At 42.9% G+C, this 25918-nt stretch overlaps 2 protein-coding genes across 15 annotated transcripts in view; one reads left to right on the top strand and one right to left on the bottom strand.

Moving 5' to 3' along the window:
• RABGAP1 (RAB GTPase activating protein 1) overlaps positions 1-9957 on the top strand; it is a 63735-nt gene extending 53778 nt beyond the window's left edge. For both annotated transcript variants that reach the window (XM_058853408.1, XM_058853407.1), the window contains 7 exons: positions 1400-1492; positions 2437-2547; positions 5238-5342; positions 5822-5905; positions 6699-6770; positions 7245-7442; positions 8243-9957. In XM_058853408.1, the coding sequence (XP_058709391.1) occupies positions 1400-1492; positions 2437-2547; positions 5238-5342; positions 5822-5905; positions 6699-6770; positions 7245-7442; positions 8243-8365 (786 nt within the window). In that variant the 3' untranslated portion in view covers positions 8366-9957. The remainder of the gene's footprint in view (positions 1-1399; positions 1493-2436; positions 2548-5237; positions 5343-5821; positions 5906-6698; positions 6771-7244; positions 7443-8242) is intronic.
• Positions 4053-25918, bottom strand: part of STRBP (spermatid perinuclear RNA binding protein) — a 73921-nt gene continuing 52055 nt past the window's right edge. For 4 of the 13 annotated variants that reach the window (XR_009279160.1, XR_009279161.1, XR_009279156.1 and 1 more), the window contains one exon: positions 17745-23244. The gene's annotated coding sequence lies outside the window, so the exon portion shown is untranslated. Of the gene's footprint in view, positions 4070-17744; positions 25803-25918 lie in introns of those variants that run through there. The other 9 variants (XR_009279157.1, XR_009279155.1, XR_009279163.1 and 6 more) reach the window with 6 other exon arrangements.

Genomic DNA, 25918 nt, shown 5'->3' with positions numbered 1-25918 from the left:
CTTAATGCCCTTGAAAAGTAGAAAATGAAAATACAGTAGTGTGCCTGCCTTCCTTTCCTCTGGCATGGTGGGTGCTTCACAGGATCTGAGATTTTGTGGGAGATTTGGGGTGTGAAACCCCAAAATTTGGGCAGTGTTTGAGCAGGGGCAGAGCAGTGAAATAACCTCCTCAAGTTACTGGCTCCATTGTCAGCGAAGGGTTAATTCTGTAGAGGGGTGTCTGGAGTTCAGGAATAACTCCTGCAGTTGTGGTGTGGTTGGACCAACTCCAGGTAATGGTTGGCATCTCCAATGAAATATTCCCCCGAGTGCAGAGAGGTGTTTCTGGTCAGCTCTCACTAGAGGGAGCTTGGCCACCACTTTCTGCAGCTCCTTCCCAGGAAGGTTGTTAGTGAGAAAAGCAGATTTCAGGGAAACCAAACACGTTTTCCATTCTGCCTGTCATTTATTCATGTAAAATTCAACCTGTTTCTCAGAAAAGGGTTTTTAAAGAGGAAATCTTAGCCATAGCTTTTAAATGTATTTGGTTTAATGGGATAATAATAAATGTTTAAGTGCAACTTTTAATGCTAGAGATTTCATTTAGATGTATAATGCCTTGCATGTGAAATGCTCACAGTGATCTTGGCGTGGTCTGTGTTGCTAAACCATTGTAACCTCTGGCACAGGTGACACCAGGCTGGTCAGGATCTGTTACAGCTTCCCTGGTGTTCCCTGTCCCTGCAGGACTGGAATTCCAGACACAAAATACTGAATTCAACATCCCCTTTCTGTCCCTTGTCACAGAAGGGGAATCTGGGGGGCTGTGAGGATGGCTTTGCTGGGGCTGTGTGTGTCAGAGCCAGGGACAGAGCACTGAGGTGCTGCTGCTTGCCCAGACACCTCAGCAGCTCGAGCTGTTTTCTGCTGGGCTTGAGTGACACTGGCAGAAATGTCAGCTGAGCCTGCACTTGCCCTTTCAGCATTTACAGTCTCATGTAAAGTAAACCAAATGCTTCTGTGTGGTGATAAATGTTACAGCTGAAAAAGCAGCTGAAGAGGGCTCAGCATCAGGCCAGTCCAGAAATGAGCCACGTCTGGCAGGGTTCTTCTGTTCTGCTGAAGCTCTGCAGTGTGTGGAGCACCAGGGAGCTGTGCAGCACCAAGGGGAGCTTGGGCAGGATGCTCTGGGTGCCTTTTGAAACCTTTCCTGTATTCCACAGGAGGAGGCTGCTGTCATTATATTGAGTGGAACCGAGTTTTTGACCACACCTGAGGGTTTGATGCTCAGAACTGGGTGAAGCCTTGAGCTGTGCTTTGTAGAAGGCAGGAGTTGCCTGAAGCTTGTTCCATAACCCTGTGTGTGTTGTGTTCTTTTATTGATGTTCTGGGCAGGAACTAATGGGCTGCTTTAATTTAGATTAGCCAGAAGAAGCTGAAGAAATATGAAAAGGAATATCATACCATGAGAGAGCAGCAGGCTCAACAGGAGGATCCTATAGAAAGATTTGAGGTAATGCTTTACCTTCTCCAGTCTTAACAAACAGCAAATTGAACTTTGACTCTTTTTTGAGCTGTTTTTGTTTTCTGACCAATTTGAATGCAACAGGGGAATCAGCTCCATGAGCATGAAGGGAATGTCTCTCTGTTGGCAACATTGATCAGGATGGGGTTGTTGTGAGCCCAGCTGTGCAAGAAAAGGAATAGTATGAATTTTTATTTGGGCTTATAGAGCTGGTTCAGTAGAGCCTGTTTAACGTGCTGACTGCAGCACAAGCCGTGAACAGAAAGGAAATGCCTGATTGATTCTAACTCTGCCTTCCATGGTTATGCTTCCGCCTTTACTCCTCTTCATAGTTTCAACTGATGTGTACTGCAGTAAACATATACTTTTATAAATAGTTTATTTACCAAATAAATGTAATACAGGCATGAATTACACATGTAAAGTTATGTATGCATACACATACCACAATTACACAGAGACATAGATACAATAAATTCATTAATCAGAGAAGTTTTATATAAACTTTCTTTAGTATCCATCTGTGTGCTGGGAGTTGTAACAGGAGAAAATTGAGTATTTTTCCCAGGATTCTCATCTCTTACCTGTTTCTAGCATGCAAATTCAATTCTTAGCCAAGAAAAGCAGTACTTGTAGGAAACTCCTGGCAAGGTATCGATGGCACAATGATATCCCTACTATTGCAGGCTTCAAAAACATTTCTGTAGCTCAACAAGTAATGGCTGAGCAGAGTTACTGGTACCTGGTGTCTTCTCAAGGCTAATCCTGTATTTATTTTACATTTACGCTATGGCTGTAGTTTTGTCCCGGGGAATTTTATGCAGTTAGAGTTGTCTTTGCATCCTGGAGATGCAAGGTGGGCATTTGTGTGCAGGCACAGGAAGCTGTGTGTGGCAGACACTCACCTGGGCAGCCCCTTTGTGTCCCCCCAGCGCGAGAACCGGCGCCTGCAGGAAGCCAACATGAGACTGGAGCAGGAGAACGACGACCTCGCCCACGAGCTGGTCACCAGCAAGATTGCACTGAGGAAGGACTTGGACAATGTAAGTCATGTCCTCAGGCTGTCTGGGGCAGACAAGGGCTGACTCCTTGTTCTTTCTCTCACTGGAGAGGAGACACATGGAGCACTTTTTTTGTGTGGGGCAGGATTCCTTCCTCCACATCCATATTGCACACTGACTATGTATAGGCCTGGGACAGAGGTCCATGGGAAACAGGAGTGCTGACTGAAATACTCATTACTCTGAAAAGCATTCAGAGTGACTGGAGGGAAAGGAGAGCCTGTACTTGAGTAGTTTCTTTCTTTTCTCTTTGGAAGTCTAGCAGGAGGTGTGTCAAGTCTTTGAACCATCACAGAGATCATAACATGGATGCTGGCTTGTGTTTTCCTGGGATTTTTATGAATACAATTTCACAGCAGACAGGCTTTGCCAAGTGCCTGATAAACTTGAAAGTCTGAGTCTGTCTGGCTCTGCATGGATCAGGTTCTCAGGTACCTCAGGCAACTCTGAAAATGTTGTGGTTTCCTTTTGGCTTGTTGGAATCTGCCTGTGTGAACTCCTCATCCTGGGCTGTTTCCAAATCAATAGCTCTCAGGAGGAAACTTCAGGTTTGCTTTGTGTTACAGGAATTTTTTTCAGCTTGCTGTCCCACTCCCTTCTTTACATATTCAGCTGTGGGAGATTTTATTAGGATATGCTTTTTCTTTTTTTCCAGGACGTGCAGAGACAGAAAGGTACTGGCATCTCTAGCACAGGGGAGGCTACAACACATTTAGTCTGTCTGCTTGGGGAGATGAGGGGAAGAGTTCAAGTGCTCATGTTTTGCCATTCTTGTTCTGCACCAAGATAAGTGCATTTCTGAAATCTCAAAGGAAAATGACTTCTGAAAGTTGCGCAGTGCAGGAGCTGACAGGCTTTAAAATGTTTCATTGGATCTGCCTCAGACGATTTGAGGTTTCCCACGGTCTCCTGGAAACTTGCTGTTGGAAAACTATTCATAGTAAATGTTGATGCCAATGGGTGAATGTTGCTTTAATGAGGTTTGGTTCATGACTTTTGGGTTTATTACATCTCCTGTTCTTAGGTGTTAAAAAGTGGATCATAGAAGAATGTTCTAGAAGCAGGTTTTCCCCACACATTGGTATGTTCACCTCCTCTTACCTGAGTATTTTTCCTTCATTAGTGAAGCTCCCAGAAGCTTCACACTGGTGATAGCCCAGCAGTGGCGCTCAGGACGTGAACTCCGGCAAAAATTGTCCTGAAGAAGCTTTTTCTATCAGTTTTTAGCTGTTGTTTGTGGCTGCTTGAGCCTGTATGAGACACAGTTATACTTTTATTTTTTTTTTCTTTTAATGGAGAGCTGGGAGAGGAACAAACTTAGGCAAAATTGATATGCTAAATTTGATATATAAAATGGTCTTGTATCCAAAGATGGCAAATGATGTTGGCAGCATTTGGGTTATCCCCTGGGAGGAGATAGGTAGGTTTGATTCTACTTTAGGACATGATTAATTCTTCTAATTGGATCCTGAAGTGATAAGCTTCATTCTGCCAGCCTGAGGTCCTGAAAGGAAAGTACCAAAGGACATTTTTTAACACACCTTTTCTGATACCTACATGGCATGTCTGAAATCTGCAACCTAAAAGATCAAAACAAAGCATTTGGAAATACAAGAATTTCCTTAATATCCTTTCACTAGAGCAGAAAATAGGCTTCATTTTTCTACTGTTGTTGGGCTCCTACATCCCAGTGTTCTTTAACTTTAAAACAGCTTAAACCCCATCTGTAATGAAAAGATGTTCTCTTTACCTTTGCCGTCTGTTTTAAAGGATCAGCAGGACTTTAAGGGACTAAAATTCACTTTTTGATTTTTTTTCTTTGAAGGGAATTGGTACAGCTACTTTCAGAAGATTTTATATATCAGTTGAGTTATTGATCTATTTTTATGTAGAATCCATACACCTATTGGGAAGTGCTGTGTTGTGTGTATGAGACAGGAAAAGATATCTTAACTTTGCAGAGTTTTAGTAGTTTATAAAGAGCTTGAAATTTTTCAACAATATATTTTTCTACTTAAAAAACTGCAGTAAAAAGGGATTTGTTGGTTTCAGGTGGGACATTTCTTTCCCTTAAGGAGGAAGGAGAGAGGGGCCTGACCTGTGATTGCTTTGGCAGCTCAGTTTTTCATGCAGTATTTTCTGGGATGGTATCACAGCCATTGGGAAGTGTCATAAGAGTTCAGGGGGCTTTTTAAATGTTCTAGAGGCATTTTTCATTAATTCTGTTTTCATTACAAGGTTGAATGTTTGCAAATTAAACTTAGGTCTGAGCTGGTTATAGTCTTTTATTGATCTTGCTCATTGTGAGCTGTTCTGGGCCTTTGGTTGTCTTCAGAATGTATTGGTCAACTTCCAGACTGGACAAGAAAATGAAACTTATTTTTGGTATTGGATTTCTTTGCAGCAATCCCAACTCCAGTTTTGCTAAAATTAACCACTGAATTCAGGGAGGCATTTTGGAGGGCTGGAATACAGTGGTACATATTGTTAATTTTGATGTGTTGCTGCCTTGCCTATTGCAGATGGGAAGTTTCAGAAAAATAATTTTCAGAATAAAGTTTTACTGTTTTTGATAACAGTGAACTAAACCTTAGTAAGACTGGAATGGCTGCACTCTTGTCTCTGTCCTGGTGGAGGCACAGCTTCTGCTCAGCCTTCACTCTGTGTTTCAGGCAGAGGAGAAGGCAGATGCCCTCAATAAGGAGCTGCTAATGACCAAACAGAAGCTGATTGATGCAGAAGAAGAAAAGAGGCGCCTGGAGGAAGAATCTGCTCAGGTTGGGGCATTTCTGTCATTCTCACTGTTCTGTACAGTACAGAAATGATAAAAATAAAAAGTGACAAGTGTGGGAAGGGCTTAATGTTCTAAGTCATGTTTGTCCCTATTCCGTGGTGTAAAGGACGTCAGCAAAGCAGAATTTGGCATTTTCCTGCCAGGTGCTTCATAGGGTGGAGAATTTTTAACTTGAAATCACAAAGTCACAGCCTGTGCCAGATGCTGCACAGAGAGGCAGTGCAGGACTTCAGCTGTCAGCACTTTTTGAACCCTTCCTTTCCTTGGCTACTCCACTGTTCTGTCAATGATGGCCACCAAAGCCTGGCTTTTCTCTGCCTGCATGGAGCTGAGCTGGACTCTGGATCCCAGAGTAGAGCAGAGCAGTGAGGTTAAGGAGAAGGAGGAAATAACACCTGGGTATTTCCCTGACTACAGCCATATAAACCCTTTCCTTTTTGTCTTGTTTTTTTGTCCCTACAGCTGAAGGAAATGTGTCGTAGGGAACTAGACAAGGCAGAGTCGGAGATTAGAAAGAACAGCTCTATTATTGGTGACTACAAACAGGTAAGTACAACTTCATGATGATGTGGTTTGTTATTGAAGTACAAGACTTCCAGGTATTTTAGGAGATTTCTGGAAATCAATGTCATCTGTGCCATGCATTTGAAGACACAATTTAGCTGTTCTAAATGGGAAGCCTGTGGCTGGTTTTGCATTTTCTTTGGCCAAGATCCTGAAGTGGTCAGTCCTGTTTGCCCCTGATGCAGGTATTTGTAGATCAGCAGTTAGAGCCAAACCTTGTTTAAACGGGCTCTTGGATATCAAAGGTTCACCTCATGCCAAAAAAAGCTTCGCTCTCACCTTTTCTTTGTCAATCAAATGCACCTCAGAAATAAAAAAAAAGAGATGCCTTTCTCCTTTCAAGGCTTTGCTTTGGCAATCAAGCTCCTGATCAGAAGATATCAAGGGAGCAAATTCATGTGTCCCTTTAGCAGGCCCATATCAGGTCTCACGGAATGAATTAGGGTTTCTTACTACTCTGTCTTGCCTGTTCTTTTTTCCCAAAGGCAACAAAAGGGCCATGCTATTCCTAACCTTTTCTGGCCCCTTTAGCAGGGCCAAACTGTTAATAACTTATGTTGGAACTGCACCTTTTCCTGTGGGGATAGAAGAATATGTAGAGAATGGAAAAATGTACAGTGAGACAGCTTAATGGAGTGTCCCAATTTTTCTAGCTTTCTAAGAGTCCTTAGACTATCCATGTTAATATTGCAGCAGCATTTATTTGTGCTTTAGCATACATTTGGGAGGGAATTTACATTTATGAATGATCTGGTAACATAATTTTGCTTGTCAGATTTGTTCCCAGCTGAGTGAGCGACTGGAAAAGCAACAAACAGCAAATAAAGCTGAAATTGAGAAAATACGGGTAAGAGACCAGATAGATCCACTGTCCACAATCTTTCAATCTCTTAGCAAAATCATAGCAGCAGACACACAATTTATTTCATTACAAAAATAGTGGCTGAGAGTTATAGATAGAAGATTATAAGGGGGAGATCTGTGGGAAAAGGTGAGCCCTCTGATGCCGTAGTGGTTACATGCTAATGTTGATGCTGGGGTATTTTTGAGGGGTCTTTTTTTTTCTGGAAGAGATTCTCTGAATGTCTTTTACCTTAAAGTAATGGGGGGGTGGGACAGAGTCCTTTACTGGAGCAAAATAACACAGCAGTGTTTCCAAAGCCATGAGTCTGGGGCTGGCAGGAGCTCCTGCTCATCTGGGCCTCTCCAAAAGTTCCCATGAGTGGCTTCTCTGGTGTTGAGCTGCTCTCCCAGAGCAGAGGCAGGAACAGGCTTCCATCACATCCCCAGCACGTCGCTCACAGCCAGGTGTTTACTTTAGCAAAAGGTGGATGACTGCGAGCACTGCCGCGAGTTCTTCAATAAGGAAGGCCGTGTGAAGGCTGCCAGCACTGCCAAGGATGGTTCAGACGAGGACACGGATGAGGAGAAGGAAACGCTGAAGAACCAGCTGAGGGAAATGGAGCTTGAGCTGGCCCAGACCAAGCTGCAGCTTGTGGAGGCGGAATGTAAAATACAGGTAATGCTCTGGAAGTTTGTTTTGTAGTCTGTACAGCGTGTCTGCATTCCTAGAAAAATGTGTGTGTGAGTTGTAGAGGGATTGGAACAGATCCTGTTGGTTGAAACCATAACCTGCTATTTCCTGCATGGGTTATTTAACCAAACACTGCGTCTGAAACTTGCTGTATGCAGACGATATAATTGAAATTGCATGAACTGTATTTAGCAGCCACTACAGCTTCCAGACATCTGCCTGTCTGCAGTGCAGTGCTGGCTGCCTGATCTCCTGCAACTGCTTGGAAGGAGCCCAAGCTCTGACAGAGTACTGAATCATGCATGTCTTTATCTCACAATCAGTGCTAAATGAAGAAGTAACATTGACAAATGTTAGACATGTTTCTTAAAACACGATTGCAAAGCACTCCAGGTACCTGAAGTATTTCTGTAAAATATGACAACATTGTGCTTTTAGCCTAAAACTGATACATCAGTGCAGCTTTTTCACAGAAACGTAAAAATTAGTTTGTAGAAAGTCCACTTCCTGTGGGAGTAGCTCCTCTTCAGATGGAAGAGAATTAAAGAGTTTGGATGTATTGAAGAAAGCAGAATGTTTCACTAAGGGCAATGACACAAGTCTTGTTTTGCTTTTCAAAGCTTTTTTTTTCTCTTTGTCAGCTTATTGCGCTGCTTTTAATTTATGTAAGACTTGTTTAACTTCTTAAATGGCCAAGAGTTTGTAGATGTTCTAGAGCCTTCTAGGTTTAACTCCTTGTGCTGTGAATATGTAACAAAATAATGAAATTACTCTTCTGTTTGCAGGATTTGGAGCACCATTTGGGTCTGGCCCTGAATGAAGTACAAGCTGCAAAGAAAACATGGTTCAATAGAACAATAAGCTCTATAAAAACAGTGACTGGAGTCCAAGGAAAAGAGACTTGTTGAAAAGCAGTTCTGTCAAACACACCTTCTTAACACAACACCTTTTGTTGCCTTCCTTGGCCAGATGTTTAATTCTGAGACATGAGAGGACCAGAATGTAAATATAATAGAAACACAGCATGTCAGGATTTCAATAGGTCAGTGATAAAGAGGATGGAAACACAAGAGAGTTTTTATTGCTAGACATGGGATGTTCATACTACTGATATTTAACAGGTGATGTAGCTAGGTTGAAGCTCTTCAGAGAAACACTCCATTCTGCGTCTGGCTGGAGGCTTTTCACAGACTAGGTACGAGAACTTACCAAACCCTAATTGTTAAGTTTACATATGATAGCTTTTTTTACAGTTATAACCTTTTTTAATATTTTATTTGAAAGGAAAAGTGTCACTAACAAAGTTAAAAATAAAAAAGAAAAAAAAAAAGGAAAAAATGCAACAAAAAAATACAAGTTTATCAAGAACTACATCAGTGCCAGAAAGCAGTCCCCAGAGGTAGGAAATGGAGAGTAGGAGGTGACATGTTTTGCTTTATGAATGGGGATGATTTCAGCATTCCTGTCGAGCAACCCCACTTTGTTTTAGTAGATGCAGCATCCATCTCTCTGTGTTTGGCATTTCTTTCTGTTACTAATCAATTCTATGCAACTCTGGGCTTTTTTGGCACAGGCTGCCAAACAAATTCGCCACCGGAGGCTGGGAGACTTGTCGAAGTGCTAGACAAGAATAATCGGAATTGTGGGCAAATTTCCGTTTCACTTGTGTCATATTGTTTGATCCACATATCAACAGCAATCAAATCCCCAGCACCAGGACTGCTGATAATATGAATTATGTGGATGGTCTGACATTCAATGGAGTCTGTCTGGGTTTTGTCAGGTTTCTGTTTTGTTTTTGTTTGTTTGTTTTTACCTGGCTGTAGCAGGCCTTCTGCGGAGCTCCGACAGAGCTCCCAGGTTTGAGTTTTGCACATAGGTATGAATGGGACAAAGAAACAATAAACTGAGATATATATGAGGCAAAAATCACAGCGTGAGTGTAGCTGCGAGCATCTCTAGCTGTCCAACTCACTTCCCTGGTAGCGTTCTGAGGTGGTGTAGGTCATTTTTCACGCTCAATGCAGTTGCACTAATAGGTGCTAAACGTGCTTGGAGTTCTCATTCCTTGGATTGTATTGAGTTCTCACCAGAAAGCTGTAGAATGGAGTTTTGCACCTTGTAATTTTTTTAATTTATAATGGTTTTGTGTTATGCTGAAGTATCTATTGCATCAGTGGATAAATTTTGTGTGCAGTGTGAGTATAAGCTGGTAACAATAAGAGGCACTGGTTTGTATATAAAGATATTTGGTTTATTTTGTATTTCTAACTTTTTCTTGTTTACTGTACTAATGCTAGCTAATGTACTCTGTAACTACAGGATAGAACATGCTATGTCCAAGCTTTTTTCCTTAACTGCATACATTATCTCTATTGTTTAATACCAAAAAAAAAATACTGTAACTCCATCAATATTAGGTGCGTGGACATTGTGGTAGCATAGTTGCAGTGTGTATACTTTATGAATTGAAATATAAACTAGTAAAATTGTATAACTATTTTGTTGTTTCATTTCATTTGAACAGAAAATTATTAAATATTTTGCAATATAAAGCTAATTCTCTTCTTAAAGTAGAAGCAGTAGCATCTGCAGGCTTCTCCAAGACTGAAACCACAGTCATGCTGCAAAGGGCTTTGCTAAAAAAGACTGCATGTTCTGAGTGCTGCCAACACTGGTTTTATATAATAAAATCTAGGGTTTGCTTTGAAAAAAGAAACTGCAAAAATGACCTTGTGCAGCTTGAAACTTGTGACTCAGTATTTCTCAAACATATCCAATTTAGAACATTTTTTTTTTTCCCCTGGCCCTCCGAATTCTGCTTGAATCTGCAAAATAAATGTAGGCTATCTCTGCTTATCACCATCAGTAACAAATTTGGGGTCAAGTGTGGTTCATGGCATCTTCAGCAGGGTTTTGTAGCCGTGGCTGCACTAACTGGGTCACAGGGCAGCTCTGCTCCTCAGCCCTGTGTTCTGCAGAGATAATCAGGAGAACAAATGGATTCTCGTCACCAAAACCACCAAAGGTGGCTCAGAAAGCAGCCCTGCTCTAGGAGGCTGCTGTGATGCCACTTTTCCAGCCATATTTTGCTTTAAGAGAATGGTATTATGTGGTTGTGCTTGGTCTCCACTGCTTTGTCTTCCCAGAGGTGCATCCCTTGGTAAGGGCAGCTCTGCAGTTTCTCAATAATTGCAACCTTTAGAGAAAGTTTAAAGGTAAGTAGGGGACAGGAGGAAGCAACCCAAGAACACTTCATCCACTTGTCTTCCTCAAAGGGTCTGGGAAATAGTGTAATAGTGTACTTTCCTCCAAAAATGAGGTACTTAAAGGAAAAGCAAAAGCTGCTTTATTGTTTGGATTTCTTCTAGTCTCTAAATAAAAATTATCTTCAGATTGCATGCAACATATATTCCCCTTTTAGTATGGATGCAGAACATGCATAATTGCTTCACGGCATTGCATCCAAAGCACTTTATAGTCAGTTTCCAGTCATGGATTATTTTAGATGCCTACCTGAGGGTTTTGGTGCTCAGAAATGAATATTAGCAATGTATTTCACATCCAAGTCCATCTAAAATATCCACAGTTAATTAAGAAAAATGAATCCAGTGCTGAGATGTGCACCTTTGGAAGCACAATTACATGTGAAAGACAAGGAAGCAGGTCAGTTTTAAGATGATGAAATTGAATTTGCAGATACTCAAAACTGTGAATAAGGAAGATAGAAAACCACATTGAGTCAGAGCTGCTGTAAGCACAAGTACTGTTCAGCCCTGTAAGAGAAAAGGAATGAGTGTGTTTGGAAGCATTTGGGGCATTAATGAGGTTGTTATTATCCGGTAGTCAGTCACCTTTCTGTTCACATGTGCCTGAGCTGGGTTTGAGTACTGAGCTCCAGCTCAGTGCCAGTGTGCTGATGCTGGGATTAATCTCCTGTGCCCCAGGCTCCAGCTTCCAAATGCTTTGCGTGTTTGTGCTGTATCATTAAGTTCCAATGGTCTCAGTGTGGGAGCTCAAGTGTCACAATCTCATTTGTGTTGCAGAACTTCTTGGCAGCTCAGGGTCCACAGCTGGAAGTGGATATTCAGGATCTATCGGAAAGTTTTACCTTTAAGCATTGCTGGTAAGCCGTCTTGAAATTTATATAACTACCTCCCTGACTTTTTTTAGCTGCCCTTCTTATCTGTGGCAGTGATATAAAGTTCCTGTTATCAAGAGGAGGATTTCACTCCATCTGTTCAACAGCTTGGCTCACATTCATCCAGCCTAACTTTAGACACTTCGGAGGTGCCTAACATAAGAGTTTAATCCAGGGAGGTTTTCCAGCCCTGGCGGGTGCGGGGGCAGCACTGCAGGCGGGCGGCTCACCCAGCCTCGTGCCCGGAGCCCTGATGGATCAGGGAAGCTCCTGTGAGCCCACAGATTGAACTGACAGTCCTTCCTGAATAAAAAAAAAAAAATAATAATAAAAAAAAAAATTAGAGGAAATGAGCTATCAGTGGACACTCAGGGGGTTGCTTTCTAATTTAATTTTTCCACCTTTTCCCATCACTTTATTGTGCGGTGCTTTTCCTTCTCTATTGCCAAAGACCATCAAGGTCTCTTCATAAAAGATATTTTCCTAGAATTTACCACTGCACATCCATCCTAATGTGTTTGACCAACACAGGCTTGGTTTTGCTGTGTTTTCTGCATACTAACGAGCACAACAGTGTAATCCGGGACTAAGGGCTTTCCCTCGGGATAATCTGGCCACAGGCACGGTATGAAACTCGGGCTGTGAGGCCAGCAGGAGGGCTCTGCTTGGGAGCCACGTTTGTTGAGTTTAACATTGAAGTCAAGTTTTTTCGCATGGTGATGTAAGTTCCTTCTGAATGGGGGATGAGTGGAACTGAGCTAACTGAAGTAGAACCGGGCTGTCTGAGGTGGATTTATCCAAGGAGGGGCTCGAAGACCAGCCCACACACTCCGGCTCCTCAGACCTCGCCGGCCTCCTCCTCAGCCCTCACGCTTTCCCGCGCTTTTCGCGGGGGCGGGGCCTTCGGGGCCCGCGGCGAGCTCTGATAGGCTGGCGGGTGATTGGCAGCAGGATCAGCCCTTGGGCGTGGAGGGGCCAGCGCCGCCATTTTGTTTGCCGTGAGGGCCGAGGAAGCTGAGGCGCGGTGCCGGGGGAAGGAGCCTTGGAGCAGGGCCCGGGCAGGGCCTGTCCGGCGGGAAGAAGGTGGGAAGTGCGGGCACACCGCTGGGCTGGAGTGGAGCAGCGGCCTTTGGGCGGGGCGGTGCTTCCTGAGGGAACCATGCAGATCACCAGAGTCTGTGTATGTTAGAAGAGCACCAGGGCAGCGGAGGACAGCAGAGCTTTAGATCCAAGCAGTAACCGCTGGAGATGAGGATACTTTGGGGAAAACCTGTGCAGAACTTGCAGTGTATTAGTGACCCTTATGGAGAAGGTGTAAAACTTTCGCCTTAATTTGCACGGGGTTTAAATGGCCTCGTCCTTTAACCCTTACAGACACACACACCCCCCCCCCCCCTCCCCCCGCCCGGCACCTCAGGCTGAGGCAGGCAGTGAGTTCTTCCCATGCATCAGCCTTTCAGCAGGAGGTGGGTGATGTTCATGGCAGCCTGTCACAGGCAGGTCTGAGCTGAGGCCTTCTGAAGTGGAAACCTTTGAAATAGGGTCTGAGAGCTAATAAAGTGGAGCTGTTTGATCTATAATGTGATGAGTGGCTGCCGTGGGCTGTTCTCCCCTTGGAGAAGCTGCACGAAAAGCCAATTGCACAACTGACTGCTGCTTAAGTAATTCACGGGTTCCTGCTAGAAGTCCTACAAAGATGATCAGAAAGTCCTACAAAGATGATCAGAAAGTTCTATTATGGCCTTGTACAAAAATGATCTGCTAGGAGGAAGTCTAAAATTGAAATGTCTTGGAAATAAGTCTCTTGGATGTGTTTCTAATACACCTTGAACTTACAGGTAAATAATTCTGATCCTCTGTTTATTAATAATGGTTGAGCTAGAAGATGTAGCAAACTTTTATAGCAGAAGTGTATCACAGAAGTTTTTCAGAATACAAAAAACTTAAAATGTTTGTTGGTTAAGACGTTAAGGCAAAAGTATGTTTTAATCAGCTATAGTGGCTTGAGTTACAGCTAAAAGTGACGTGAGTTGGTCTCTCAAGATCTCACAGGCCCTTGATGTGTGGCTTAACATGGCAGTGACTGGAGGGGATCAAGAATCCCAAGTGCAGGTTGTTTTACGGCAGTGAGCAGGCTGATTCAGTTATGGAGTTGGAGGGGTCCATCTTAATCAACAGCTTGTGTGACAAAAGTCATGATTTTTAGGAAAGTGCTGCAGTGTTTAAGATGGAATCACAGGCACACTGGGCTCTGAGGCTCCAGAAGGTGCAGAAGAGATGAGACTTGCAGGCTGCCAGCTCTGAGCAGAAGCCCTCCTCATGCTGAGCACAGTTAGTGTGTGCCATGAAAACATCCAAGCTGTGTGTTTAAACTCCCTGCTGTGAGCATCTGTCCATGCACAGAGCTGGTGGTGTGACGGGGAAAGGGGGCCTTGGAGCCACATTCATAAATGTCATTTGGGAGGGGACACTGGAATGACTCCTGATGCAGTTTCCTGATGTGCCTGGTCAGTTTATGTCACACAGCGAAAACAAAACTGCTGTTTAGGTTTTGTGCAGTTGCTGTGCCTGAGAAAAGGTAGTAAAGGACTCGCTGAGATGGCAGTGCTGTGTCACTGTCAGCTGTCACGGGGTTTATCAGTTCTTTTAAGAACAGCACAGCAAACCACTGTGGTTTTGGCACAAGTCTTGGCTGCCTAGAAAACAGGGGAGTGATCTAACGCCTTCCGTGTCCTGGAGGCTCTGCTAGCTTAGAGAAGTGCTTTGATGGTAATTAATACTGGTGCACCAGAGAGAATGGGTGGGAAAGAGGAGGAGGATGAAGGCTGGTTACTTACAGAGCAATGTATATCTGAGCTTGCCACCTACTCAGGGCATGGCAGAACTGCTGCATAATACCACAGGGAATCACTTGAGGAACAAGATCTCATTTAGCATGGAGGGGAAGGGTTGGTGTTTCACACGATGAAGACTGTGCACCTCCCTGAGAGGGTTTATGTGTGGAACAAGGCAATCCCACAGCCAGAGGGGCTGTGGGTGCCTGTGCCAGGCTGCTGTGAATTGTGGATGACACGGCTGCTGCTTGTAGACACAAACAGCAAACTGCAGCTCCTGGGTGCCCCCAGCTTCAGTATTACAGGAGTAGCCTCCACTCTGATTGTCTTTAGAAGTTACAAGTGTTGCACATTCCCATGGTTAGGACAGAGTGAAGAGGCCAGTAACTACCATAACTGGAAAGTTCTAAATTCCATTGAAGTTTTTATTCATTGGATCTCGGAGAGAATAGTTTAATGTACAGACAGAAGTTTCATGTCTTCTACATGTAACAGCATCTTTCTTTAAACCCAGGATAACTGAGCTGAGCAGCTCAAACCCGTGTCCATATGTTTGCTTTGTGCTGGATGCAGGAGTCCTGTGGCTACCTCAAGACTTGCTGTATTTCCAGTATAGGAATTTGTGTGGAACTGCTGTGCAGGGCAGCATAATTGGATTTACTGAGCTGTATTTTGTCATCTTGCCCTGGTTTAGCCTTCCTTCTACTGTAATCCAAAGTTAGCCAGATTTTTTTTTAAAAAAAAGAAGTTCCTTTGAATGAATCAGAACCAGCAGAATGCTGAGCCTGACTTTATTGCAGGCAGGAAATCCCACCTTTGGTGTGTGCCAGCACCTAAGAAAAGGGGAAGAGGGAAGTGTTATTTGTGCAGGGTATGTGACCCTTTTTTGGGATCTAAAGGCCTTTTTAGGGTTTTGCCTCGTGTTCATGCCTGGAGCAAGAAAGGGTCTTTTGTTGTAACTGTAACAAGAGTACACATAGGCTTTTTACAGCATTACAAATAAATGTGCTGGAACCTATAGCCCAAAGTGAAGATGAATTCAGGGCCCTGAAAGCAGTGGCAGCTCCAGTTTCTTTCAGTTGATTGTACCAAGGATTGGGGTCACAAAAGAGAAGGATAATTTACAGCTTAGCAAATGGGAAAAACTCTTTCTAGCTGACTTGCTGGAACTCAACCCTGCAGCAAACCACTAAAGTCAGCATTATGTCGTGAGCAATTAAGTGAGATGACACTTCTTGCAGAAAGAGGGGTGCTGTTTTGGGCAGGTTTATAGATGCAGCAGTTCTTTGCACATGGAAGTCACAGGCTGGCTTGTTAGTTGCTTGACATCAGTCAAGCTTGGACACCAGTCAGTCAATATTTTTTTCCTGCTTCCTCTGTAATCAAATACACTTTTCCAAGGTGATGCTGATTGCAGCAAGATAAACTGGACATCTTGCTCGTTAAGCAGATGGTTCCTTCTGCATGGATCCCTTCAGTGCTGTGCCAGCAGGGGATGGGGCAGTCAAACAGTGCTGGGGAGGGCTTGAGATGAAGGAGCTTTCTGCTGCAGATTTCAGTGTGCATTCAGCTGCAGATTCATAGTGAGAGGCACTGCAGGTTGCCCAGGAAAAGTAGATGGACTTGGGTATTTCTTGGTTTGCAGGGGGTGGGGGGAGTACGGGGGCCACAAATCACAGCTTCCCTGTTCTTCCAAGCAAGATACTCTGTAACTGCCTGCTCAAGTTACCTTAGCTACAGCAGGACAGGAGTAAAACTGAGTAGGAGATGCCAGGCATTTTCACAGTGAGGAAAAAAGGATGTGCCAACCTCCTTTACCAGCCTAGGCCCAGTGCCGTGTGGCTTCTCCCATGTCCCCCTCCCATATGTGCCCCTCTCCCATTCCTGCGAGGCCACAGGATGCCCGCCAGCTCCTGGAGTGGGCCCAGCTCGATTTGAGCTGCCACGGACCAGCAGTTGCCAGGCTGCTGCTGAAGAGCTGTCAGCCTTCTCAGCACCTCAGAGATGATAATCCCGAGGGAGCTTTTGGAATGACCTCCCAGTGAGCCAGCTAACATCAGGCCTGAGCAAAGACAGGCATTACGCTAATACCATAGGTAAGACTGACTTCAGTTTCAGTTAAGTGTTAATGTTTTCTTAAGCGACCCTCTTCAGTTCTTTGTGGATCTTACTTGCTAAATATTTGATACAGCTCTACGTTTTAAGCGATGCATGGTTTTGTTGGGTTTGGTACAGCTGTCCCTGAGTGTAGCTCTTTGTGCTTAACTGACTTGTTTGCAGTACACCAGCAGACTGGGCTGGCTGCACCCTGGCCTGTCAAGGACAGAAGTCTCACATCAAGTCCCAGTCCAATTATCATACAGTCTAAGCTGTGGGATTTCATATATCTCATTTCATTAACAGCAATCTCAATTATAGTCAGCTCATAACAGTTTATAATCCCTTCTCAAGTCTGAATTTGATTAATGACCTCTGCACTCAGATTTCAATTCAGCATTTCAAGACCAGAAAAACACTTCCAAGAAAAGTAAGACTATATGTTCACTGACTTCTCTTCTAGAGTACAGCTGGGTTCTGTAACTCCAGGCAACTGGACATATGTGTATATTTCAGTAAATCTTACTGTGAGTTACAACCTCAAGCAAACAACTCCAGCCACACAATTCTCATGGTATCCTCAACTTCTGCCCTCAGTGGCTCCAGACAAGGAAATTGCTTGGATTTGCTTTGGATCTCTGTGGACAAACTGGGACCACAGGAATTTTAATGTTTAACAACACAGTGAAATGAGAGGGGTGGAGAGAACTTTAAAAGATCCTTACTTGTTTTTTGTGTGTGTAATTTATCTTTTAAGAAAATGAATATCTAATTAGCTAATTAGCATTATTTTTCTAATTAGCTAAATCCTAGGAATTGTCCAGATTTCTTTTTGGAGTGAAACTTGCCTTCATGGCTGATCACAGTCATCACAGCCTCCTTTGGGCTTTTCTGGTACTGCTTCCAAGGCAGACCCCCCAGAGGTACTTGTGTGCAGCAGCCCTCTAAGTTGCAATCTGGTAATGCTGTATTCACTTTCACCTCTGTGAAGGAACGCATTCTGCTTGTTCCAGCATAAATCTGCTTTATGTTTGCATCTCCAAGTCGTCTCTGCTAACCCTGCAGCCTTCGGGAGCCTGTCTCTCCTTTCTGCTGAGTGCGTTACCTGACTCGGGCACAGTGGAGCTCGGTGGTTTGGCATCCCAGGCTTGAGGAACCCCTTGAAGGCAGTTTGCTCACTGTAACCAACCCACCCAACCAATCATTAGGCCGTAATTCCTGTTTACAGAGATAAGTCTTTATTGGAGCTATTGGAAGCAAATGGGACATGGTTCTGGTTTTATATACAGAGAAGTCTGTAGTGTTGGGTTACAACCAGTGGAAATGACCCGAGATTACAGTGCAGATCGTGTTGTGTACAGTCAGTAACAGTGGCTGGCGTACAAACCACAGCACAGAAGCCAAATGAAGCCAAGTGTATGGGGTACAGCAGCACGGGAGGAAGCAACTGAAGGTACAAAGAGCGTTCCCTTTACATTTGCAGGCTTTTTTGGCCAGTGAGTAGATACAGCTCAATTTAAAATTCACTGTGCAGTTATTTTTCTTCCCACTCAACTGCTGCCAAATTAAGAAAATTCAAATGTTCAAATTATATTTTTAGTGCTATAAATAGCCATGGTTGTTGCCAAATTACTTTATTTGAAATTGCTTTATTTATAGTTTTGAATAGTTCAGTTATCATTGTTCTCTACTGATTACAAATTGGGAGAAAACTGAAGTATTTTGAAAGTACTCTGTAATTAGACCACAAGGATCTCTTGTACTTCATTTGGAAGTTTAATTCTGGGTAACTTCTTTGATAGAGATTTATTGGGAAGAAAGATGGAATCATCCACCATATTACTTATTTGTGGAATTCGTTCATAGTATTTAAGGTTTAGATAGTTTATAGGTCATACTTATTTTTATTCAATGCCATATCCAATCTTAGTTCAGAAATAAACACTCCATCCTCTGTGGATAAATAAACCCATCTCTTGGCTGCAGGTCAGACCTCTATTGGTGAAAGAGATTTAGAAAAATAGACATTTTCTTTAACGTTTTATACGCTGACTCACAAAGGAAAAGTGAAATTCATTCAAGTCTAGAAACAAATACAGTACAAGTGATTTATAGAATTTCATTCCTTCCCTCTACAAACTTGCTGAGCATGAAACACTGCCCCAAAGCACTGCCTCTGTCTTTGCCTTGTCTTGGAGAAGTAATTATCATCGGAAAAGTCACATCAGAGTGCACTGCCAGATTTCCTGTCTGAAGGGCTCTGCCTCCTTACAAGTCTTTGCCTAAGAATTCTTCAGATGCATGGTGGTTTGGGTTACACAAAGGTGATATTTTAGCCCAAAATTAGCAGCAATTTTAATTGATTTCATTGATGGTGATTTTTGGTTGGTGGAAATTCAACCATTAAAAAAAAGCTTGTGAGTTGGCCTTGGAAAGCACCAGCCTTTCCTCAAAATCTCCACTTCTGAGACTGCTTCCCATTGATGCCCTTCTCAGCAAGGGGCTGGTACATTTGGCAGTACAGGTTTCATGCTCAACTTTGTCACTAAGAACTGGACAGGACTTTAAAAAGCATACAGCCCACTGGGACTTGCTCTGCTGTCGTACTTCAGTGCTTTGGAGAGCCCCCACCCCCAGCAGTGTTGCTCTCTGAGAAGTGCAAGTGTCCCAGCCTGGCTCTGGGGCAGCTGGAGGACGGTGACATTCCGGACTGGAAGCAGTAGTTAAGCACCAGTTACTGGCCCCTGCAGAGGCTCAAGAGAACAGAATTGCTTCGTAGAGAGCTGGTCGGCCTAAAAAGCTTAGTCAGTTTGATCAATAAATATTGACTTAGGGTTAGGATGAGAAATAAGACACTGCACCTTGGAACTGGAAGACAGAGTCAACTTCCTCCTTTTTCTGTCCAAAAGGAGACTGGCTCCAAAACATTTGTCCTTAAGGACCTCTGTGATGCCTGACAGGAAACTCATTATGCATGTATGAATGTACCTGTCCCCTTTTGCAGGGAGGGATAAATGTATGACTGGACAAAGCTTGGAGGCCTTTTTTCTGTGATTTTTTTTCAACCATCTGCTCTGTGTCATGTTGTCCCTGAAGGCATGGTTACCCACTCCTAAATTATGCAGCATTGCCCAGAGAATGGCTCTGTAGTTGAATATGCTCTCTGCAGTACAGCCTCCCTTTTCTTCCAGTGTATGTCGATTTCCATGCAATAGATGTTATTAGAAAACTACACTTGTATTTATCTTGTTCTTTTGAGCAGGGAAACAGTGATATTGAGATTAAAAATACAGGAAAGAATCTGTACTGCAAATCAGAATTTTCATAATTAAATTCATAGGATCACTAACTTTTCAAAAGCTGTACTGCTCTGAATGCTGTGCTTTAGCCCACCGTTATTCTCCTTTGAGCAGAATGACATTCCATCTGCTTAGAAACAGTTCTTTGTGAAAATAATGACAGAAGAATAAATACTGTCTCTCTTACCCTGACTTTGTTACTTTACAGGACACCCTTACAAGACTCACATTCTGTTGGGAGTGCAGCAATACACACATTTCGATATGCATAGATCGTTAAATTGTAGCAGTGCCAATAGTAAAGCAAAACTTGCCAAGATGTCCTGTTCCTCTTAATTAAGCTTGATTTATGTGTGCCTGTTGTCTTAAGATGCAGTTAGTGTCCACTGCTGAGATGATGCAGTACCCTGAGTAACTTTGTATTGATTACGCTTACACAAGCTTGTGCTTTTGCAAGAACACAGAAATGAAGCTCGAAGAAAATAAGTACATCAGGTTGTTTCCATGGAACACTGTTTATCTATTCATAGCAGCTTCAAAGTATGAAGTTAAAACTTACCTTCTGCTCTACTCCCTTCGAAACAGATGAGTGCTATGATTAACTCCCCTTTAGCTTAAAAAATAGAAGTGGATAGAATGTCAAAATACACTTTGCTGGTAAGATGAACCTACTTTGTCATAAGGAGTTACACCAATACTGGTGACCTGAAATGTGTACATTGCACAGGTCATTGTGGGAGCAGTACCTGCTTTCCTTTGTTGCCATGCTCCTCTGTGTAAAGGCAGCTTGTCTAGAATACTGTGGGCATTGCAGAAACAACTAACTACTGTTCCTTTGGAGGAAATTACTATTATTCCTCCCTCCCAAAATTCAACTGCATGCTCTGTACACTGCCTGGAACTATCTCTCTGTTTTGGGTAAGGCTGCATCAGGAAACAAAATTTGCCCATTGTATTTCTTGCATTCGTCCTCTGGAAAACCAGCACCTCTTGGACTTACTTACTGAACAGAAGAAATAAATTCTCCTGTAGCAACACCATTAGCAGCCTTTAGCCTGCTGTATGGATAGCTTAAACCTCATACCTAATTTCTCACTAACTATTGTAAAAGCAATCCCAGCTCCCCCTGCTCGCAGTACACAAAGCTGCTGGCTTTCCCCAGCACACATAAACCTCTTGGTTTTACCACAGACTCTCTTAATGGACTTAGAAAAGGCAGTGCTACTTTCCCTCCAACTTCTAGCTATGATGCTTTACCTCTAAAACTGGAGAAGGATATTCTACTTCCATTGTTATCTTTTCTCTCTCTTGCCTCAGTGTATTCTGCCAGAAGCAGATGCATTCAGAAATCCTGTGTTCAAGCTGATGTTGCACTATACCTCATGAACTGCTTTGCAGCATAAGGCAGCTGGAGCTTCTAGATCCTGGTTAGAGGTATAAATGAGGCTTAAGTTTAATTAATTAAAAATTAACTGCAGCTCTTACTCATTCCAACTCTACTAACCAATGAAGGATAGCCAGTTACATTCAATTAATGCCTTTTAAAATTAAGTGTTATTTATTCTAGTAGAGATAACAGTCCAGTGGTTTTCACAAACATGCAGTTCTGGCTGGTGCGAAAACATTTTGAAGTCGTTTACTTACACAGCAGAGAAGAGACTGCAGCTTTAGTTATCTTACTGCCCCAAGCCTTTGAAACTAGAAATCAGATAAATTCAGTCTCAGATAAATTCAGTCTGCAGTTAAAATTTTTAAATGCTCTTTATATTCTTACAACTGTCTCTTCTTGGTGGATTATTAATTAAACATGGAAGAGTACTCCCCCTGAGAAAGCTTCAGTCTGTATAAGAGTTTCTGTAGACTAGGCTTGATGGGCTCTTTTAAAGTACACAAGTACTGAAACACCTGTGTGCTACATATATACTGTGGTACAGTATATATGGCCTTAAATTATACAGAGTTAAGGCACCAAATACAAGATAAAACAACATCCAGAATAAGAGATATGCTTTAGAACTGCACATCTCCACACACCACTTTTGGACATTCAGCTCCTCATAAACATCAAGATAAACAATGTGGTATGAACGTTTCATTCAGTCTCAGGAACTGGAGAAAAAAACCACTTTACTGAATTTAAACCTTATTTTCTGATGAACTATTACCTAACTCACAACACTCACAGTAAAGCATTGCCTTGCTACACAACATCAGACTAGGAGGAAGAGCCCCCTTTCTCCAAGGAAACCCCAGAGAGAGGAGTAGACAGAGGAACAGGCAGATGTGTCTTGTGCTTTTGTATTATCTCATATATCAGTTACAAACCAACAAGTGAATGTCGTATCTGTGAGCAGAAAAAGCACCAGAATACCTGGACAGAAATAGGTATGGATTCAGATGACACAAATAAAGCTAAGAAGACATCACTCTGGGGTTAAGTAATAAAACAGTTTAGTGATGACAATTCTCTTCATGCCAACTAAACCACTAGCTTAAATGGTTTATGTTCAAAAGAAAGTGCATGTGAAACTACTGCTGTGGTCCATAGGCACAGGACCTCAGTGCTGGGTTTCTCTGGTGAAGTGCTCTGAAATGACTTTAGCAGAATTTCCACTTCCAGTGGAATGAAACCACCAAGCCGTTAGACAAGCTGTCTCCTATACTAAGACAGCAGATTCAGCTACCCTGTCTCTTTGCTCTGCTTTAAACAAGTCAATAAAATACCTCATTTTTCACTGGATTATTCAGCAGGAAGCCCAAGGGGGTCTGTGTGCTGAACATTTGAGCTGAGTTACTGTTTTTTGAAACAGAACAGCCGTTCCTAACAGAGCTCCTCAGCGTGCCCAGCACAGAGCTCATTTTCATTCTTTTGATGCCAGAGAGGCGAGGTCCTAGTCAGCTTCATGACAGAACAACAATCTGAATTTCATGTTTACACATCTCATCATGTATCCAAAGGAATCCACAGCAGCAGAGCTGTGCTGTTTCCCAGAGCCACCGGAAATAGGAGCTGTTTTTGTAAGCTGCTTTGTGACTTGGAACTCAGTGAGGCTGGGACATTGTTTTCCCTTCATTAAGTAACAGGCAACTGTCTTAGAATTTAGCTAAAGGCAAGAACTTCTAATACTGAGTGAGCATATCTTGGTATACCAAGCACAAGAGGCAGAAGGAAACTTGTAACTTTGTCTGAGTAAAGACTGAAATACTGTCTTGTCTTTTATACACATTTGGAGAGATGTTCAGCAGTTCCATCTCTAGACTGGCTCAGAAGTACAGATACAGAATTACAAATGAAGCAAGGGACTTTATTTCAGGGAGTTGGTGGAAGGAAAAACAGGGAGTGCCACGCTCACTCTCCAAGGGATGGTTCCAGGACTGGATCAGAGATGGTATGTTAAAGCTGCTCACATTTATTGCTGTCTTGGAAATAAAGAAGTGACAAGAGAATGATGTCCCAGAGCTGAACAGCCAACAAACAACAAGATTTTTTCCCTAAACTACTTTAAAAATCTTCATGCCCCTCCTCCTGCATTTTCTACATCCTAATAATCTGAGGAACTTGTTGTCAGGGAAAATGTTCTCAATAGCTCAATGAAAGCAAAATTTTAGATTTGTGCCCTTTTCTGCAATTAAGTTATTTCAGGGGCTTGAGGGCACAGTCTTTTATTAAGACACACTTTAAATCTTTTCCTACCAGAAGGCAAGTGTTCTCAAAGAAAGAATGCTTGTCTCCAGAGATGAGAGATACTGGAGCAGTTTTCAGATCTTTGTTAATGAGTAGAAATAGTCCTCTGGCACATGAATAACTTGAAATATTTGTAGGAAAACTAGTTTCTCTGAAGTGCTTCACAGTCTGCTTGAAAGTTTTTAAGTCTCTAGATACTTAGATGTAACAATTTCATAATTTGAGAGAATCAGTTATTTACTGAGATACTAGAAGATGATCAGAAAAGGCAGGGCAGGAGGACAGAATTCACAGAAGCAAAGGTATTTAACAGCAGTGAATGTTGTGGCAGCAGCATTTACAGCACATTAAGTGGGGAGCCATGACAATTGCTGAATCATCTAATTAGCTCACACTGGCTACACTACAGCAAATTAGACAGATTAGGAACCACCTACCCAGGCACTAAATTGCCTTTGTGAGGGTTGGATTGTGCACTGTGTCCAACAGAAATTGCTTGGGCAACCGAGGCCTGGTGTTACACATTCCCTTCAGGAGCATAGGCTGGCCTCCCTCCATCCAACTGGCGAAACGCCCAGGAATAAGGTCACCGTGTTCCAGCTCCTGAATGTGTGCTTAAGGAAGACAGCAAGCACTGGCAGAGAGAGAACACGATGGCAGGAAGCACCACAGATCATGCTTTGAGCTAGCCAAGCCCTCCAAACCAGCCTGGTTACTCTAAACCCATCTCTAGCAGAGCATGCCTGGAGGAGTCTCATGTGGCTGGCAAAAGTGGGACTGAAGCAGACCCCTAAAGCTCACAGGTGTTATTCCAAAGTCAGTGGTGATGCCATTCATTTCCAGCAGAGAGAACACATGAAGCGGGTCGGTTCTTTATTGTAAATCTCTGGCTTTTAATCCTTTAAGTGCCAGACACCATCTCCCAAAATACACACGATCATCTGGTTAGCTAAAACTAGCGTTAAGGTGGGTAGTGTATAGGCACAGACTTTCCCTGGTCTGCTATTTATAGATGTACTAATTGAAAGGAACTTTTTCAGAATTCTTTTCCATGAACTAGAAATTCAAACTGTAAAATACCATTTCTGCTCGACTGAAAAGGTACTCCAGAGTTGGTAATGCTACTGGCAGCTGCACAGAGCATACAGAACCAGATTTACATGTTTGGCTCTTGGGTACATGCAGAAATACAAAGCTCAGTAGCAGTAACACAGACCTCCAACTCCACAGAAAAGGCAATTCAGGCTACTGTGAGGAGGCTTTTAAAAGGAAACCTACAAGAATTATGCAGAAGAAATGAGCTAGTTCTGCCTTAGCAAACCATGCTTGTTGCAACATTGATGAAGCAGATGTTACCCAAATTACTCATCAGATGATAGCTTGGTATTAGGCTAAAACCTCCTGATAGAATTGGCTGCTCTTTCAAATGTGAATACATTGGGCACTTCAGAGCCAACTCTGTGACCCTTCAATACATGGGGCTATTTTCTCACGTTCCACATCAATGAGAGGGGTTTCCAGGCACCTTAGGGTCTTATCTCTGATTGCCAGTGGCTGCAGAACCTAAAGATTTAGGAATCTTAGTGTGTTTCACATATCACAAATGGTTCTCTCCTACTGAAAAGGAAGGCAGCAAAGGCAAGGGGCCATCTCAGACATAATACTGCAATGCTTTACAGCATTACAAACAGCAGGGTATTAGAGAAATCTAGAGGAGAAAGATGCAGTGATGTTGAGATAATTTTAAAAAACCAGCAGGAGAGTGGAAAGCTTAGGATTTTAAGAGTTAAAAGAGTGATGGTGGAAAAATACAGAAATCCACAGTTAAAGCAATTCTGATGGAAAGAAATACAGATGGATTAAGCTGCCAAGCACAGTCCACAAAGAAGCAGATCAAATGAGAGTCAGCAAGATGTTTGTTATCAGTCCTTGAAGTGGACAGTGCTTGTCAGCCTGACAGCAGTTAAGCTTAGGAAAGGAATATTCAGAAGTTCATTATAATGCACCTTGATGAATATAATATCCTATCTGAAGGAGCAGAGCAGCCTGCTGCTCCAGGATCAGCACTGCTGGGCCTGCCAGGCTCAAAAAGGGACTGAACTGTAGGTGAACTGCAGATCCAGCCCCGAGTTTGCACCTTGAAGATAACAGCAGATGGAAACCTGCCCCCTGAACAGGAAGGACGTTCTGATTGCTCATCAGTTGTCCTGCAGATGTCATGGAAGGATTATGTGCTTCCAGGGCCAGCCCCTGGAACCGTTCCTCAGCTCATTTCCCAGGTGCAAGTTCCTGCCCACAGGAGCAAAGCTGACACTATTGAACAGCTCTTTTTCTCTTAGCAGCCTATGAATTATATCCAGAAACATCCTTAGCAATGGATAACTCATACATGCAGTTATTTAGTG

This window comes from Poecile atricapillus, chromosome 20, assembly GCF_030490865.1.
Source record: "Poecile atricapillus isolate bPoeAtr1 chromosome 20, bPoeAtr1.hap1, whole genome shotgun sequence".
Classification (NCBI taxonomy): domain Eukaryota; kingdom Metazoa; phylum Chordata; class Aves; order Passeriformes; family Paridae; genus Poecile; species Poecile atricapillus.
Note: the sequence above shows the minus strand (reverse complement) of the source record. Positions and strands in the feature narration are given on the sequence as shown.